Source organism: Propithecus coquereli, unplaced genomic scaffold (genome assembly GCF_000956105.1).
Source record: "Propithecus coquereli isolate 6110/MARCELLA unplaced genomic scaffold, Pcoq_1.0 Scaffold28, whole genome shotgun sequence".
Taxonomy (NCBI): Eukaryota; Metazoa; Chordata; class Mammalia; order Primates; family Indriidae; genus Propithecus; species Propithecus coquereli.
The window spans coordinates 12,112,063-12,129,708 of NW_012148396.1; the positions used below are offsets into that span (position 1 = coordinate 12,112,063).

General features: G+C 54.6%; 1 protein-coding gene across 1 annotated transcript; it reads right to left on the reverse strand.

Annotated features, from left to right (window-relative positions):
- Positions 1 to 1,950: 1,950 nt before the first annotated feature.
- On the reverse strand, positions 1,951 to 7,342 carry NRBP2 (nuclear receptor binding protein 2). Its single transcript, XM_012648168.1, has 18 exons — positions 7,036 to 7,342; positions 6,441 to 6,563; positions 6,271 to 6,372; positions 6,074 to 6,163; positions 5,871 to 5,911; positions 5,678 to 5,772; positions 5,529 to 5,552; positions 5,375 to 5,458; positions 5,225 to 5,280; positions 5,035 to 5,130; positions 4,065 to 4,197; positions 3,849 to 3,951; positions 3,724 to 3,774; positions 3,515 to 3,650; positions 2,544 to 2,597; positions 2,341 to 2,404; positions 2,171 to 2,226; positions 1,951 to 2,085 (listed from the first exon to the last, which is right to left on the reverse strand). The coding sequence occupies exons 1-18, from the start codon at positions 7,156 to 7,158 to the stop codon at positions 2,017 to 2,019; spliced, it is 1,500 nt and encodes a 499-aa protein (XP_012503622.1). The 5' UTR covers positions 7,159 to 7,342; the 3' UTR covers positions 1,951 to 2,016.
- Positions 7,343 to 17,646: the final 10,304 nt, after the last annotated feature.

Genomic DNA, 17,646 nt, shown 5'->3' on the forward strand with positions numbered 1-17,646 from the left:
ATTTATTATTTATTATTAGCCTCAAAAAAACCCACTTTCAAAACAATAAGGATAAAACTCTGAAAAGATAAAACTTAAAATGACAAACTCAACATAGTCATGATTAAGTGCAACAATGGTAGTACTGATGCTTTTAAGTTCAGTATAATCACTGGTACAATGTTATGAATTTGCCTGTTTAAGACCATGCAAAATTAGACAGCTTAGGTTTTCCATCTAGAATGTGTAAATTATTTTAGATTTGTAATTTTAAGTTGAAAGGTAGGAGAATTTGAATAATTTTGTAAATAGTATTGGAATGTTTAAGATAACTTGAGATTCCCCATATTTGTACATTTATTTAACATGCTTTGGTAAATTTTGTTTTAGTTTTTGGCTTTTGGTTAGGGTGGTGTGGTAGGCAGGATGCCATCCTTCTTCCACAAAAGATGTCCATTACTTTAATCCCCAGGGAACCAATGAATGTTAGTTTACATGGCAAAAGGTATTTTCCAGATGTGATTAATATTAAAAAACCTTGAGAGGGGGAGATTATCCTATACTATCTGGGTGGGCCCCAAGCTAATCTCATGAGTTCTTAAGGAGAACCTTTCCTGGCCAGGCCCAGAGAACCAGAGACAAAAACTCAACTTGCTGTTTTTAGCTTTGAAGATGGACTAAGGGGCCAAGAGCCAGGGGATGTGGGCAGCCTCTAAAGTGGGGAACGGCCTTCAACACACAGCCAGCAAAGAATGGAGGGTCAGCCTCACTGCTGCATGGAAGCGAGTGCTGCCCACAGCCTTGCTAAGCAGGAAAGGGTTTCTCCACTAGAACCTCCAGAAAGGACTGCAGCCTGCTTACCTTGATTTTAGTCTAGGGAGACCCCGTCAGACTTCCAACCTACAGAATTAATAGTAAGTTTGTGCCATTTTAAGCCACTAAGTTTGTGGTGAATTTTACAGCAGCAATATAGAACTAATACAGTGATGAGCCTTCCTAGTTTGACATTTGAAATGCTTAAAAAGAAATCTGAATGCACTAAATTTATAGATACAGTTTAAAATTGGAAGAGGCAGTCCAAGAACTGAGAGGCCAGAGGTGGGGCAGAATCCAGGAAGACACTGGAACCTCTAAGACTGAGATGCGAGTTGGGAGGGAGACAGACAGGGACCAGGAGTGACATCCTCAGGGCCTAGGGAGCAGCTGCCCAGGGAGGAGGTACAGGAGGTAACACAGAGGGGTGTGAGTTTGAGGAGCAGGGAGGATGCCTGGTTGCCGACCCCTCCAGGCCAGGGTGTGCAGGACAGAAACTGGCCACTGAGGGAGCTGCAGGGGAGAGCAGAGCAGAAACTGCAGAGGGCTCCAGGGCTGATCTCAGAGTGGGTGGAGGGCCAGAGAAGGGGTCCAAGACTGGTGTGTGCAGGACCAGAGGCTTTGCTGACAACAGCCTCAGCTCCAGGGCTTTCTACCATCTGTTTCTCTCATCAAGTCACGGCCCTGCCCAGTGCCCAGCGCCATGCCTGACACCTGTAAGTGCTCCACCACTATCTTGAGATCCAGGCTCCTTGTGTGGGTCCATGGTAACAACAAGGAATGGCCAGTCTCCCAACAGGATGGAGCAATTCTTGAGCACAGGTCTGTCCAGGGCTCGCCCCCACCCCACCCATGAGGTGGGCACTGTTGGCAGTGGGGCTCCCTGCAGGGCAGCCTCCCAGTGCTAAGGACTCAGAGGTGCTGGTGGGGCAGTGGGGTAGTGGGGCAGGGGCTCACGGTCAGGAGGCTGGAGGATATGGGACAGGGCTGCCTTGTGGAAGCCAGGGTGGGCAAGGCACCCCTGACACTAAGGACATGCGGGCCTAGCCACTCCCCCAACCCGGACTCCCTCACCCCTGGGTGAGCCCCACCCTCGGGTGCCTGGGAGGCGGCTTCAGCCCCACTCTGCAGCCCCGGTCCTCACTAGCTCCGGGGCACACAGGTGGACGCAGCTCCGCAAGGCTGGGCTCTTCTCTACGTGGAGGCCCCCAGCTGGGGCGCGGGTCAGGGCTGGGCCCCACGGTACTTGAGGAAGGTGCTCTCCAGGAAGGCCGCCAGCTTCATCCGGTCGTCCTGCAGGCGGGGAGGGACGCATGGGGGGATGGAGGGGCGCGGCGCACCCGCGCGCCCTGTTGCCCGGCCACGCCCACCTGCGCACCTCGTGGACGAAGCCATAGTGCACGAGCTCCGCGGCGAGGTCCTGGGCGCTGTCGGCTGCGGCAACAGCAACGGCGTAGGGCGACGCGTGAGTGAGGCCGCCTTGCCGCGCGCCGCCCGCCGCCCCAGGTCGCCGCCCGCCGCCCGCCGCCCGCCGCCCGCGCGGCCTACTTGGAAGCAGGTCGTAGGTCAGCTGCCGGTGCAGCCGGTCCTCCAGCACCAGAAGCAGAGTGAGCTGAGGGGGGAGGCGGCGGGAGGCAGGGTGGGGTCGGCGGGGGCGGTGCCAGGAGTCCGCCCGTCCCCCGCCGCCGCCGCCGCCTTCCTCGCCCCTCAGTCCCGCGCTCACGCCCGCCCCAGCCCGGGGCCCAGCTCACATGCCAGCGAGCCTTGTCCTCGGTTCTCTCCAGGTTGCACTGCATCTGGACCACCTGCGGGGGTCATCCACAAAAGCTGGAGCTCAGCGACTAAGCAGATGCTGCCTCAGAGGGGCCCACAGGGACAGCAGAGATTGGACATGGGAAACATCTCTCGGAGGAGCCCAGAAAGCACATCTCACTGCTAGTGGCCTGGCAAGTTAAGGAAACTTCGAGAAGAGTAGACATTGGGGCTGCGGGGCTGGGTACTGAAGGATGAATAGGAGCTTTCACAGGTGGAGAGGACACCTGAACAAAGAGGGGACTGTGAGAAGCAAGGGAGGGGAGGTCAGGCAGGCATGACAGCACCAAAACATGGGGCTCCAGTGGGACCAGGCCAACGGCTCCCACATCTCTGCAGACAGCCAGGAGCCAGGCAGCTTTGACTGTTAGGACAGGATTCTGCCTGCACTGTGGAAGGTCAGGCCAGGGGCTGGTGCAGCATCCAGATGAAGAATGGGGGTGGCCCAGATCAGGGCAGTGGCCATGGGGACACACCCAGGGCCAAAGCCAGGCCCTCTGGAGCCCAGTGGGTATGGACAGGAAAAGGGAGAGGGAGTGGCAAGGCTGACTGAGAGAGGCCCCTGGTGGGAGGAGAAGTCCAGGGAAACACCAGAACACCACCATCAAGGGACCAGCAAGCTGATGGGTGGGACTGGAGGAGGCTCCGGAGGAAGGCTGCATGGGGCACAGAGGGATGGGGGCAGCAGGAGGGGTGGGGGGGGCAGCAGGAGTGGTATGGAGGGTCTGCAGGGGGCAAGGGGCCTCTGGGAAAGGGAGTATCCCAGGTTGTCCTATGACCCCCACAACCCCACATGGGGTCAGCCTGGCAGAGAGCTGGGCTAGGAGCTCTTGGGCACCGAGAGGAGGGTGCCCACTCTGGCTGGTGGGAGGTCTGAGGGATGGCACAGAGCAGCAGGAGTGGGACTCGCCTTTCTGGTCTCAGAGTCAAAGGGTTCTGGTGTTGGGGTCTTGGCCTTCTGGGCCTCCTCGGGGGGTGGGGCCAGCACTCGGGGCAGCCCCAGGGGTCGAGCAGCTGCAAAGTTCATCAGTGGGTAGATCCCGTTCCTGGGAACACAAGAATGTGGCTGGGGGCTCAGCCTGACAGCTGCCTGGTCCCCAACCTCACACCAGCTCTCACCTGACATCCTCCAGGAATTTGTCCAGCTCTAAGAAGGAAACCTCCGAGTACCTGGCATGGGAGTGGAAGGCATATGAGGGCCCAGGGGAGTTGAGAGGGGAGGCTTCTAGGTGCTGGCTGCTCACCGCCACTGCAATGGGGGCCGGCGGGGCCGGGGAAGCTCCGCCAAGACTGCATGCAGGTCCATGGCCTTGGTCTTCTCCTCCACCACGTTCTCAGGCATGAGGTCTGTGGCCACAGGAGCACCAAGGCAGTGGCTCATGTCTCAGGTCCTACAGGGCCCCCTTCCACATCTGGACCCCGGCCCCCCAGCCCACCCTCTGGGCTGGCCTGCTCCTCACACTGGTGCTGGATGAAGCAGTGGGCTGCCAGGAGCTTCAGCGAGTGCACCTCGAAGAGCACGCGGTGGAAGAGGAGGCTGTGGGCAGAGGGCCGGCAGGCAGGGTCCCGGGCCAGGCAAGAGAGGATGAACTCCTGGGCATGGAGAGGAGAGGCTGGCGGTGGATGGAGGTGCTCTGCTCTACCCCACAGTCCTCCCTCCTCAGGGACACCACAGGACACACATAGGGGAAGGCGAAGCCAGGACCTGATCATGTGAGCTTGAGGACAGTCAGGTCCTGAGCTCTGAGCACCCCTGCTCTACTTCCCTAACCCTCACAAAAATCATGGGGAGCAGGTGCTATTGTCCCCAAGTCACAGATGAGAGCCCTCCTACCCACAGCCTGCCCCCACTTGGTTGCCCCAGCTCAGGCTCAACTCCGGAGCTGACCTTGATGGATCCCCACCTGCCCCACATCTGTGCCCTCCCTGTCTCTCATGCCCTTCCAGGTACCCGTCTCCTGAGTCTGTAGAATTAAGCTACTGGCCTCCCACCAGAGAGGCTGTGGATGCAGCTTCCATCCTGTACTCCCCACTGATGCCTACCATGGCCCCCTGACAAGCTGGGGCTCCTCACCTCCTGGAAGTTTAAAGGCAAGGACTTGGAGTCAGGCAGACCCAGGTGGGAATGCTAGTTCCACATTTACTCTAAAGCCCAGGGCAAAGTACTTAGCCCTTGTGAGCCTCAGTTTCTTTATCTATAAAATGGGCATAGTAATAGTGCCCACACAGGGAGTATCTCTCTGGTGTTCTCCTTAGAACGTGCTGATCCCTTAGGGCCTTCATGCTGGGAATGTGTCCCTGTGAGCCCCTCCAGCTGGCACACCCGTCAGCTGCACTAGCCCCAGTACACCTCCAGGCCTGCCCACAGCACTCACTGGCCCTGCCTGAGCACCTTGAACCAGCCTGGGAGGGGCAGGGAAAGCTGCTTACTTGCATGTTGGGGTCACTCAGCGAGTGCCTGGCACGAGCAATGGCCTCCTCTGTGACTCGGGTGTCCCCGTTGGACTGGATCTCCAGCACAGCCATCTGGGGTGCAGGGTCAGATTAGGCATGGTGAAGGGGTACAAGTGAGATGGGGTAGAGCCCAGCTGGGAAGGGGCTAGGAGGCCAGAGCCAGTACCTCCAGCGCACACATGCCAAAGGAGAATATGTCCACGGCGGTCCCATCAGCAACCTCTGAAAAGGAGAGAGCAAGGAAGGGCAGGTAGGACAGATGCACAGGACAAGGCCTGGTGTGTGTGAGGGGTGGGGCGCGGGGCCCAGGACTCACCGCCATACTCTGGTGGGAAGAAGTGCAGGTTCCGCAGTTCCTCTCGCTCAGCGCGGATGGGGCTTCGAAGATCGTCCGGAAGCGCTATAGAAGAGCGCAGGCCTGAGTGTACCGGACCCATCCAGGACCCCTTCCACCCAGGGTTCCCACGCACCATTGGAGAAGATGCGGTGCCACACTGCGTGGGCCAGGGCGGGGAGAAAGAGCCGAGTCAGCGAGCTGGGGCGTTGGGCGTCCTCTGCCCTCTGCCCGGGGCAAGTCCCCCAGCCCCGTGCCCCCTGCCCAGCCCCGCCCCTCCAGCACCGGAGCCGATCTTGACGAGGCCGTTGTGCTGAATGAAGATGGTGTCACTGGTCAGGTTGCCGTGGATGATGGGGGGGCTGCAGGCATGCAGAAAGCTGCAGGTGTGCAGAGGGGAGAGCAGGCAGAGCCGGGTCAGGTGTGCTGAGAGGTGGGGGGCAGCGCTGCAGGCGCGCAGGCAAATCCCAGGTCTCACCTGAGCGCTGACAGGATCTGCGTGCACCAGCGCTTCCAGGCCTAGCGGCGGACGCAGGACTCCGTCGGGTGGGCACCGGAGAGGCAGCTGGGCCTGTGGAGCCCACCCTGCGCCCTCACCCAGCCCATCCAAGGCTGCCCCTGTCCCTGAAGCCACCCCAGCCCTGTCCTCTCCCCAGTGCTGCGCCAGCCTACTCCCCATACCCGGGCATTCATGGCCTTGTGGTTCTTCTTGGTCTTTTTGAGAAATTGCTTGAGGCTGCCGGATGACACATACTCCGTGATGAAGATGACCTGTGGGGGGTGGGAGACAGGGGCTCAGAGGTTCCAGCAGCTGCGTGTCCCATGGCAGCCCCACCCAGCTTGTGACCTCACTCTGCTTAGTGGCCTTGCCTGCTCACCCTTGCACGGGTCTCAGAGGCATCCAGCCAGTACTTGTGCAACTTGACGATGTTAGGGTGGTCCACCAGGGCCAGTTGCTCAAACATGGTCTGGATCTTCTCCTGGGGAGGGTAGGGGTGGTCACCAGGTGGTCAAGGGGATGGGATGAGGAGGGAGCAGTGGGCCTCACCTCATGGGCCGCGAAGGCCTTCCTGTCTCCGAAGTGGAGCTCATTCCACACCACTTCTACCCCCTCCTCGGTGTCCATGGCCAGGAAGGTGCTCTGGACCCCGGGCATATTCCCCTGGTTCACCTGGGGGTGGGGGGGGTGGGGGGTTATGTGTGCCCTGGGGTGTCAGGGTTGAGGGGGAGGACTTAGTCCCTGTGCACACCCTTCCTGCAGCCTGAGCATGTGCTACAGGCCTTGACACCCTCTGTGGGTGAGCTGGGGTCCCGGGGGGCGGCTGGTGGGGGCGGGGTCCTACCCAGGGGCTAGGCTAAGAAGATTTGGATCAGGTTTCAGGGCGTTTAGCAGCGGATCCCAGAGGCATGGGGAGGTGGTCCTGGAAGGAGACTAGCGTCTTCGAGAATGGAGAGTTTCTCGCCAGGGCGTGGGCGCCGGGCCAAAGGGGTCCAAGGGCTGGCCAAGTCGCCGGACGCCTGAGAGAGGCCGCGGAGAGATTTCCAGCCCCTGTGCTCCCCCAGCGCCCCAGGGCCCCCAGTGGCCTCCGGGCCTCACCGGCTCCGGGAGGGCGGTGTCACCCCTGCCCACCGCCGGTGCCCACCTGCTCCCGCCGCTTCTGCCAGCGGCCACATGGGCTTTCCTCCAGGATGTCACTCTCGTCCTCGCTCTCGTCCTCCCGTTCCCGCTCCCGGCCCCGCCTCGGCGCCGGCTCCGCAGCCGCCATGGCTCGGCAGACCCAGGCCACCGCCCTCCGCACAATCCGCCGCCCGGCCCCGCCGCCGCTCCCGGCCCGCCCTGACCCTGCACCCAGCCGCCCAGCCGCCCAGCCCGGAGCCGCAGCCGCCTCTAGCCCCCACCCCAGCTCCGGGACTGGGAGGCGCGAGCGCGCGGCGGGCCGGGAGAGGGACCCGGGGTGGAGCCGGCCCGCCCCTCCCGAGCCGCCTCTGCGGTCGGGAGTCGGAGCGGAGCTTCCCCGCGGGCGGCCCAGTCCCGGCCGCGCCCCGCCCCGCCCCGTCGAGTGCCCTGCCCCGCGTAGAGGCTCCGCCCTTTCCCGGCTCAGGTCCCGCCCGCTCCCATCCGAGGCCCACCCACTCCTGTCCGAGGCCCCGCCCACACCCATCCGAGGCCCACCCACTCTCTTCCTGGGCCCGCCCGGCTCCTGCAGAGACCGCTCCTGCTTTGGGGAGAGAAGGCCACCGGACCATTCTGAGCCGTGTCGGTCGGGGACTCCCTGGGCACGCTGCGGCCTTGGCAGCCAGGGAGGGGGGGGCGGGTCTGAGACCTGCCTCTGTCCAGTTCTAGGAGCGGGATCCCGTCCCGCTTCCCTTCCCCACTCCGACCACGCACATTCGGAGCCCCGCCTGCCGCCGGCCGGGCATAGAACCGGGGCCTGGAGCAGCCCACTCTGCGCGCGGTTGCGCACCTGAGGGTCTGGGGGAGGGCCCAGGGCAGGGGCATCGGGGGCCCACCCAGGCTATGGCCTGCTCCAGCTGCAGGAGCCCCTCAGAAGCTGAGTGGCACTCTTGGCCAACATTCCCCGAGTCCCAGCCCCAGGGGACACGAGGGAGGGCCGCTGGAGGTGGAGGTCCGTACACAGGCAGGCTGACTCGGTTGACTGATTCATAGCTAACCCTAGCTGCAGATCTCTCACTGGCCGGCAATTCTGTGCTTCTCTTTCACGCGCACAAGCCCATCTTCCCACCTTCCAGGAGGGCGCCCCACCCCGACTTGCAAGCAGCCCCCTCCCCCAGGAGGCCGCCTTCTGGCATCTCAGCTAAGATCCCCCCGTACCCCACAGCCCACTCCCTTCCCACGGTCTCCTCCCTCTCCCACCTGCGGGTTCCTGGCCCCTCCTTCGTCTCTTTCTAGAGACAAAGGTGCCTGCCCACTCTCAAACGTGGCGTCCAGCTGAACTCCTGCTCCTCCCAGCCCCACTCAGTGTGCTCAGCCCTGCCAGTCTCTGAGACCCTGGGATGCCTCTTTCTGTCCTAGCCTTTGGCATAGCTGCATCTGACCCTTCCCTGTGTCCACTGCTGTCACTCTTCTCTGACCAGCAGTGCTCCCCATGTTCCCGGCTTCCACCAGCACCAGGTGATCCTGTTCAGAACCCCTGTGCAGTGGAGGTTTGGGGTATTCAAATCCCACACTTTCCAGAGAAACTGGCCCTTGACCAGCTCCTGGGAGACAGCCTCTAACCTCTTGGAATATGCTGCCTGATTCAAGCATCCACGTTTGCTGGGGCCTTGGGCCATGCCACGGTCTGTGCTGACAATGTAAGCTGTTGGGGCCTGGGGCCACTTGGCATCAGTGTGACCACTGGAGGACGGGAGACTGAAGTCAGCCCCATGGGAGGTCAGCAGTGCCTACGTGACCTACTCAATAAAATGCTGGACTCCGTGGCTTGGGCTCTCCCTCGTGGGCAGTACCCCAGGCATGTCGTCACACACACTGCTGGCTGAGCTGAGTGCTATTCACATGACTCCACTGGATATGACAACTGGAGGATGGTGCTGGGTGTCTCCTAGACTCTCCCATGAGCCTTTGCTCTGCCAATTTTAATCTGTATTCTTTGCTGCAGTAAATAGTACCCATGAGTATAGCCATCCTTCTAGGGAGTAATTGAACCTGAGGTGCTCTTGGGAACACCTCTCAGTGGTCCCTTCTCACTCAGCACGAGGACCACACCCTAACCACAAAGGCCCTGCAGTGGCCCCATCACCTTGAACTCATTCCCCCACCCTCTCCAGTTGAGCCACTCCAGGCACACAGGCCCCAAGTTGTCTGTTACATAGGCCAAGCACCTTGCTGCAGGGTCTTCACCCTGGCTGTGCCCTCTGCCTCCAAGTCCACTTCCTGCAGATCCTGACTCATCACCTCAGAGAGGCTGGCCCTGGTCACCCATCTGACATCACAGCCCATCCCTGCTTCCCCTGCTGGACTTGGCTTCTTCCTTGGCATCCATCCATACCCGACTGGCGCGTATGCTTTACTCGTCTCTCTTCACTCTCTGTGTCTCTGTTGGGATCCAAGCTCCAGGGGAGCAGGGGTGTCTGCTCACTATACCTGCTCTTTTTGTGATGCTGAGGATAGTGGCTGGCACAGCAGATGTTTGTTGAATGGATGCGGGGGCTGATGAGGTGTTTTAGGTGGGGTCCAAGGAAGAGGTAACATTTGAGCAGAATCTCAATGAATTTCCTTTCCTTTCTCTGCCCCCATAACTAGACACATGCTCTGTGACAGGTGAAAGAGAGCTCCCCAGAAGATATGTCCATGTCCTAACCCCTAGTCCCTAGGAACATAGTCTTGTTTGGAAAAAGGGAATTCACAGATGCAAGTAAGTTTAGGATCTTGAGATAAGGTCATCCCTGATTTAGGGTAGGCCCTAAATCCAATGTTTGGTGTCCTTTTAAGAGAAAGAGAAGGGATATTTGAGGCCCAGAGAAACAGGGGAGATGGCCACATGAAGAGAGAGGCAGACATTGGAAGGAGGTATCTAGGGGCCAAGGATCACCAGAGCCACTAGCGGTGAGGAGAAAAGCCTGGTACAGAATCTCCCCAGAGCCTCAAGAAGGAACCAACCCTGCTGACATCTTCATCTTGCACTTCCAGCCCCAGAACCGTGAGAGAGTAAATTTGTATTGTTTTAAGCCACCCCATTGAGGGCAGCAGCCCCAGGAGACTAGTGCAAGCTCTCAGCATTCCCTCCACACATGGGAACAAAGACACATGAGAGTAACATGTATTCACATGCAGGGATGGACAGGCAGGTGGTCCTCAGCCATTTATCCCTGCCACCCCACACGGTGGGTCTGACTGTTCCCCACCAGTTCACAGAGGAGGTGGCTTCCTCAGGCCTGTGTTCCAGAACTGGGACCACCCTCTGCCCTGCCTCTGTGCTTGCCCATCCACAGATTCTGCCAGGCCCTTTGTTATTTATTAGACATTATTTGGGACCATGCTTGTTCTCAGGAGCCATCATTGGCACTGCTAGACAGCCCATCCTCTTGTAGTGGCACATAGTACCAACTGTAGGGTCTCTGCTCACTGCCTCCTCCCCCACCTTGTGGACCCCTTGGGGTTTTTCCAAGCCTCTCCATCCCGTGAGGCAAGCAGGTGACCTGCTCTCTGAATTCCTGCCCATTTCTTTCCCACTGCATGTGGATGACTCCCCAGCTCAGGGGCTCAGGACTGGTGTCCTAGATGCCAGGAATCCTGGGGTGGGAGAAAGCCAGATGGTCCCAATCCAGAGGTCAGAGGAGCACCAGAGGGCCCCTCCCACTTTCTGCCCCCAATCCCGTCTCCTGGTTTCACACCCATGTACAGTTCCCTCTCAGGAGTGTGGACTGCCCTTGGGGACTTGCTTCTAAGAACACAGCAGAGGAAATAGGCTGGCACCTCTGAGACCAGGTGGCAGAGACTGTGGCTCCCTCACCTGCTCTAAGGAAGCTGCTGCCATCCTGTGAGCTGCCCTGAGAAGAGGCCCACGTGGCAAGAAACTGGTGTATCTGAATGATAGCCACTGATGCCCCATGTCGGGCAACAGCCAGGTTGGAAGTGGATACGGGTGAGTGTGTGTGTGTGTGTTTAGAAGTACTAATTGGAAATAAATTGTCAATTCTTTCAAAAAAAATTTCAGGAGGGTAGCAATATATTTAATCATAAATTATTTATAAAAAATAGACGCATAGGCCAGGCATGGTGGCTCACACCTGTAATCCCAGCATTTTGGGAGGTGAAGGTGGGAGAATCACTTGAGGCCAGGAATCTGAGACAAGCCTGGGCAACATAGCGAGACCCCATCTCTACAAAAAAATTGAAAAATTGGCTCGGTATTGTTGGCGTGTAGCTGTAGTCCTAGCTACTCAGGTGGCTAAGGCGGGAGATCACATGAGCTCAGGAGTTCAAAGCTTCAGTGAGCGCATCACTGTACTCCAGCTTGGGCAGTAGAGCAAGACGCTGTCTTAAAAAAAAAAGAAAGAAAAGAAAAGAAAAGAAAGAGAGGTATATATATATACAGCGTATTTATACAGCAAAGTCTAAATAGAAGATAACTGATGCCTACGGCAGGCTATTGTAAGTATAAAAGACCCTTCATGGTGGAATCTTAGCATGTACATCAAATTGCCTTAAAGGACAATGTGAACATTTTTAGTCATTTAAAAAACTTGCGGAAAAGATTGAATATCACTTTGTCAAAAGAGCAGTAGAGACAAGTAAGTATGAAGTTGTCTGCTATGTCATGTATGTTAGGCTCTGGGCTGTAATAACCACGGTATTCGGCATTGCAAAGTGCATAGGGCTATCATAAGTGTAAGGCGGAACTTAATTTTTTTAATTAAAAACATTTTTTTAATAGAGACAGGGTCCGGCTCTGTCGCCCAGGCTGGAGTGCAGTGGCATGATCACAGCTCACTGCAGCCTAGAACTCCTGGACTCACGTGATCTCCCACCTCAGCCTCCCGAGTAGCTGGGACTCCAGGTGCTGCCACTGCTCCCGGCCGTGAGGCTGAATTAAGATGAGGAAAATAAACAAATCTCTGTCCTGCAATACCAAAATAAAAAGATATGAATATTTCTCTTGTTGAGATGATTTACGATAGATGTCATAGGGAAGTTTTGTTCATTTTTTGTTAATAATAGTGACTACAAATTAAAGATGGAACATTAAAGAAAAAAATAACTTGCATAATAACTAATACAATGTCATATTTTTCGTCTCATTTTATTTTATTTTTATTTTTATTTTGTTAAATAGAGATGGGGTCTCACTCTTGCTCAGGCTGGTCTCGAACTCCTGACCTCAAGCGATCCTCCCACCTCGGCCTCCCAGAGTGTTAGGATTACAGGCGTGAGCCACTGCACCTGGCCTTTCTTCTCATTTTAAAGGTAGTTGCTGTATTAATTTGTTTGAGATGTCATAACAAATACCACAGACTGGGTGATGAACAACAGAAATTTATTTTCTCACAGTTCTGGAGGCTGAAGTCCAAGATGAAGGTATCAACAGGTTTGGTTTCTCCTGAGGCCTCTCTCCTTGGCTTGCAGACGGCCGCCTTATCGCTCCCTCTTCACACAGTCACCCCTCAGTCTGTGTGTGTCTGTGTCCTAATCTCCTCTAAGGATACCAGTCACATAGAATTAGGGCCCACCCTGACAAACTTATTTTATCTTAATTACCTCCTTAAAGGCCCTGTCTCCAAATATAGTCACATTTTGAGGTACTGGGGGTTAGAACTTCAACATGAGTTTTTCAGGGACAGAATTCAGCCCATAAAAGTTACTTTAAAATTATGTTGTTGACTGTTACTGGATTATTATTTAGAGGCATCTTTAAATTTTGAACACAGTTTTTTCTTTTTAATATAAAAATAAAATCAACATTAAATCCATACCCAAGGTAGGAGATCCTGGCTTTTTCAAAAAATAAAAGGAAAAATCATAACTAAATCAATGATCATTGTAATCACTTTGTTGGACATTAACTAGGTATAAAATGCACCCCCTCCTTTGTGCAATCTAGCTATTGTCAGAGTTCACCAGAGTATCTATTTGTACCACAGGGTGGTTCATACTCTTTGCATAATGTTAAGCACCTCAAGGAAAACAGATGCTCTGCAATGGCATCATTAGCCTCCCTGACACATGTGCTATGAAGGATGTGCAGCCACACTGTGCGCGAATCCTCCAAATGCCTGCACGACCATGAGGTGTGCTTTGAGACTATACATGGAATAAGGAGGAACAAATCTCCCAGAAATCTAAGAGCAGGACCTGGATGGGGGCAGCCCGGCAGGCTGGAGCCTGGGGTCTTTTCTGGGCCCGCTGCTGTCTGAGCTGCTTCTCCCTGTGTCTGGGCTTCCTCCTCCCAAGCTCCACTTCCTCACCCTGTTCCTCTCTCTGCCTTGGGGTCATCGTAGTGCAGAGGACAAGAAGGCACTTCTGTGACTAACTTGGCTATACTCAGGAGCCTCACCCTGGGCCAGCAGGGACAAAAGCCAACTCTGGCCTAGTTCCTTGCAATAATTAAAACTGGTCCTGTTAGGTGATGCTAGTGTCCCCAGATCTAGGGACGGACCTCTTAGATGGCTCAGTCTTCCACAACATGCCCCTGTTCCAGGGTCAGTGTTGAGATGTGTGGGGAGGGGAAGAGTCTGGGTTCCTGGCTGTCTGTGGAAGCTCCTCTAGTCTGGCTTCGTTGCTGCCTGGGGGAGGTCAGCTGTGAGTCTATCTCTTTCTCTGTGGCAATCTGACTTTTCTCTCTGGCTGCCTTTAAGACCTTCTCTTGGCCTTTGGATGTCTGTAGTTTCATTATGACATTGCTAGGAATTGGGGGACTTCTTGAATCTGGACATTAATATCTTTGATCAGATGTAGAAAATTCCCAATGTTCCCTCTGCCCCATTCTCTGTCTCTCTTCCTTTGAAGACTCCCTTTGACATACCTTGGACCATCTTACTGTTCTCTTTGACCTTCTTTCCTGCCCTCTGCAGCTTTTTCCTCCTTGTGCCATATTCTCCATAGTTCCTTCTGTCGTCTGGTTCACCTGCTCCCTCTGTGACTGGTCTGATATCCTGGTTAAATCTGCTCATTGAATTATTTTATGAATTTTTTTTTTTGTGGAGAGGGGGTCTCACTATGTTGCTCGGGCTGGTCTTGAACTCCTGGGTTCAAGCCATCCTCCTGCCTCAGTCTCCCAAAGTGCTGGGAGTACAGGTGTGAGTCACCGCGCCTGGCTTGAATTCTTAATTTTAATTATTACTGTTTTCAGTTCCAGAATTTCTTATTTTTCAAATCTATGTCTCCTTTTATAGTTTCCAGTTCCTGTGATATTTTTAGGTTTGATTTATTAAACATAGCGACCAGGGCTGTTTTACAGTCCTTGTGGGTTTGTTTCTGTGGTTTGTTCTGTTATTTCTGTGAGTTCTTGCTTGTGGAGGCTTTGCTCTTGATGTGCTCTGGTTTCTTTGATCGTATGCTGGACACTATTCTGAGAAGGAATAAACTGAAGGCACATAGGATGCATCTTCTTCCAGAGGGTTTTGTCAACTTGTGACAAGGTCTGGGGTGTTGCTGGTCCACATTATCCCAAACTCAGGTGTCACCCTAGTGGGCTGTAGGACTGTACAGGGGGCCAGTTTAGCCTGAGGTTGTGGCCCCTCAGGAATTTTTTTTAAAGTAGAAGGGTCTTTGGAGGACCCCAGGTGGTCTGAAGTCCCAGAACCACCAGCTTCCTCTTTGTCTAGAGTGTGGCACTGTGTCCACTGGCCATTGTGTTGAAGCTGGCAGCAGATGTGACACATGATCAGTGCCCTGGGCTGGCCATGGCTCAGAGTGCTCCCTGACCCTCACAGTCTCTGCCGTGGGGCAGACTGCCAGCCACGTGTCTGCTGTGAGGTCCCCTGCCCTGTTGTGGGCCTATGGCAGGTGTCACTCCTACCTCAGCCTCCACACTGCCTGGGTACCTCGAGGGGCTCGATGTAGGTGATGGTGCTGCTCTCATGGGCACAGGTGTGCCCTGCCCTTGGCGTTTCCTCACCTGTCAGGGTGTTTTTGAAACAACCCCTACTAGTGGTGTCAGAAAGGGCAAACCCAGGTATCCACCCTCCTCAATACCTGTCTTTTCTTCTCACTGTCCTCCAAGACAAAAGGAGCAAACAGGCAAATGGCAATGAAGGGCCTGGAGAGAAATCACGACTAGAGCTGAAGGAAGGCAGAAAGCCCGGCACAAACCTGTCTTTCATGGTTACTTGAACATAAAAATCTGAATATTATCTAGTCTTTTCTTTTGTTATCCTTTCTATAACAATCCTAATTTCCTTTCAGCCAGGAGGATGCCTTGGGGTGACTCGGGAGAAAATCTTATATTCATACAGGAAGAGAAAAGCCACACGCATGTGAAAAATAACAAAAAGCAACACTCTGCTACTCCTGCTCTATCATTATTGTAGGGTTTTTTGAACTTAGAGGATTCAGGTTCTATTAGCACTCACGACCATTGTATGAGTTGGGTACTATCATTATGCCCATTTTACAAAAAGGGAAACTGAGGCATTGAGAAATGAAGTAGCTTGCAAAGAGTATGCAGTTATTAAGGAGCAGTGTTGGCATTTGAGTACAAGAGTTTAATCCCAGAGCCTGCAATCTTACCCTTTATATGAGTAAATATAAAGTTTTTGAGTTCAGATACCTAGAGATTGGCGAGAAATTTTGTCAAGGGATCCTGGGCGTCTCCAAATCTGTTTTGGTTCCAAACTTGAGACAGTAAGTTGCAAGCGCGTGGCGACTGGGGCACATGCCTGGCTCCTCCATGCCCTGTGCTGGCCATGGAGCGAGCTGCTTGTGCATGCACCTGGCACGACACGTGCACTCTGCCGCCACCACGTTGGGCTCCACTAGTCGCTGCAGCTTCCTTTGCCCGCTGTTGGATACTGTCCAGACTCAGTAAGGACCGGCCGCCCTCCGTGCTCCTAGTCAGGCACTCCAGGATGCCTCGCAGAGCATTCATTCCTAGCCTTTGGCTGGCTGCCGTCCATCCTGCCGTCACCTGGCACAGCCACAGAGGGGCCCGTGTGCGAGTCCCAGCGCTCAGTCAGGCCCATTGGGGAAGATTGCGGTGCTCGTGAGCTCCCACCCATCGTGGGGACCTGGGCAGGTTAAGCCCCCAGGACTCAGCTTCCTCACCTGTGCAACTGGGAAAGTCCTGAGGCTTCTGGGGCTTGCCGAGATGGAGCAAGGCCACGACAGCTCTACATTTAGTGCTGGAGGACTCAGGAAGGCTAACAGGAGCAACTGGACAGAGGAGGAAAGTCCAAACTTGAGAACAACTGGTGTAGTGGTGAGTTCACTAGGCAGTTTTTTTCCTACTATATCCATAGCTTTGACCTGAGGATGGATCAATTCTCACGATTGTGCCATGGGCACAGAGACCAAAACCCCGCGAGAAAACTTTCCCTTTGCAAGCTAGACCGTGGGAGAAACCCCCACTTCCCTTCTTTCCTCTCCCAACCCTGTTCTGGGCCTGCCTTGTGGTGGCAGTGCTGGTGACACTGTGGGCACCTAAGATCCTGCAAGAGACCCACCTTTGCAGACAGAGGATCTGAGCACAAGGACCCTTGTGTTCCGGGACGTGCATGCAAGACCTTTCTTATTTTCCCATCTCTTTTATCTTGCTGCTTTGCCCTGAGTACAGCCTTGGTGGTGTGAAATTGCACAATAGCCCAGGGATCAGAACTCTGAGAAGGGCCTTTCTACATGAGGACCAAGGAAGGGGGCTGACGGGCGCCAGAGCACACGGGGAGGCCTCGGAGAGGAGAGTGGAGGAAGGGTCCTCACTCTGCATGGGAAACAGCACGGCTGGGGTTCAGTCCTGTGCCGTGCAGCACGTGTGGGAAACCCACACAGCATGGCAAGAGCTTTGGGGACAGAACTGACACTGAGCCCACGCACACAGAGGGTGGGATGCACTCGTGGTCTGGACCCACCAGGAAAAGCACCAACCAAAACAAAAGGTCCACATTCTCAGGAGGGTCCTAACAGGGCCCAGAGCCTCACATCATATTATCTAAGATATCCAAGATACAACCCAAAATTATTCGACATTCCAAGCACTGAATATCTGACCCAGTGTCAAGGGAGCAGATAACAGGCGGCAAAGCACAAGGACCACACATGGATGACCAGAAGATGACTTTAGAGCAGCCATTACAGCTGGCTCCCTGGGGTAAAAGGGAACACTCCGGAACGAATGGAAAGGCAGAAGTTGTCAGCAGAAAAATAGGAAATATATAAAAAAAGAACCATATGGAAATGTCAGAAGTGAAAAATATATCACCTGAAATAAAAAAATCCACTGAATGTCTCAACAGAAAAATGGAGATTACAAAGGAAAGAATCAGAAAACTTGAGGTGATTAATAGAAATTATCCAACTTGAAAAACAGGAGTAAAAAATTTTAAAAAAACTAACAAAGCTTGAAAGACCTGAGAAACAATACCAAAACATCTAACATTTGTATATTTGGAGCTCCAGAAGGAGAGGAAAAAGATATTAGTACATAAAAAAATTTTTAGGCCAGGCATGGTGGCTCACGCCTGTAATCCTAGCACTCTGGGAGGCTGAGGCAGGTGGATCGTTTGACCTTCGGAGTTCAAGATCAGCCTGAGCAAGAGCGAGACCCCGTCTCTACTAAAAAAATAGAAAGAAATTACCTGGA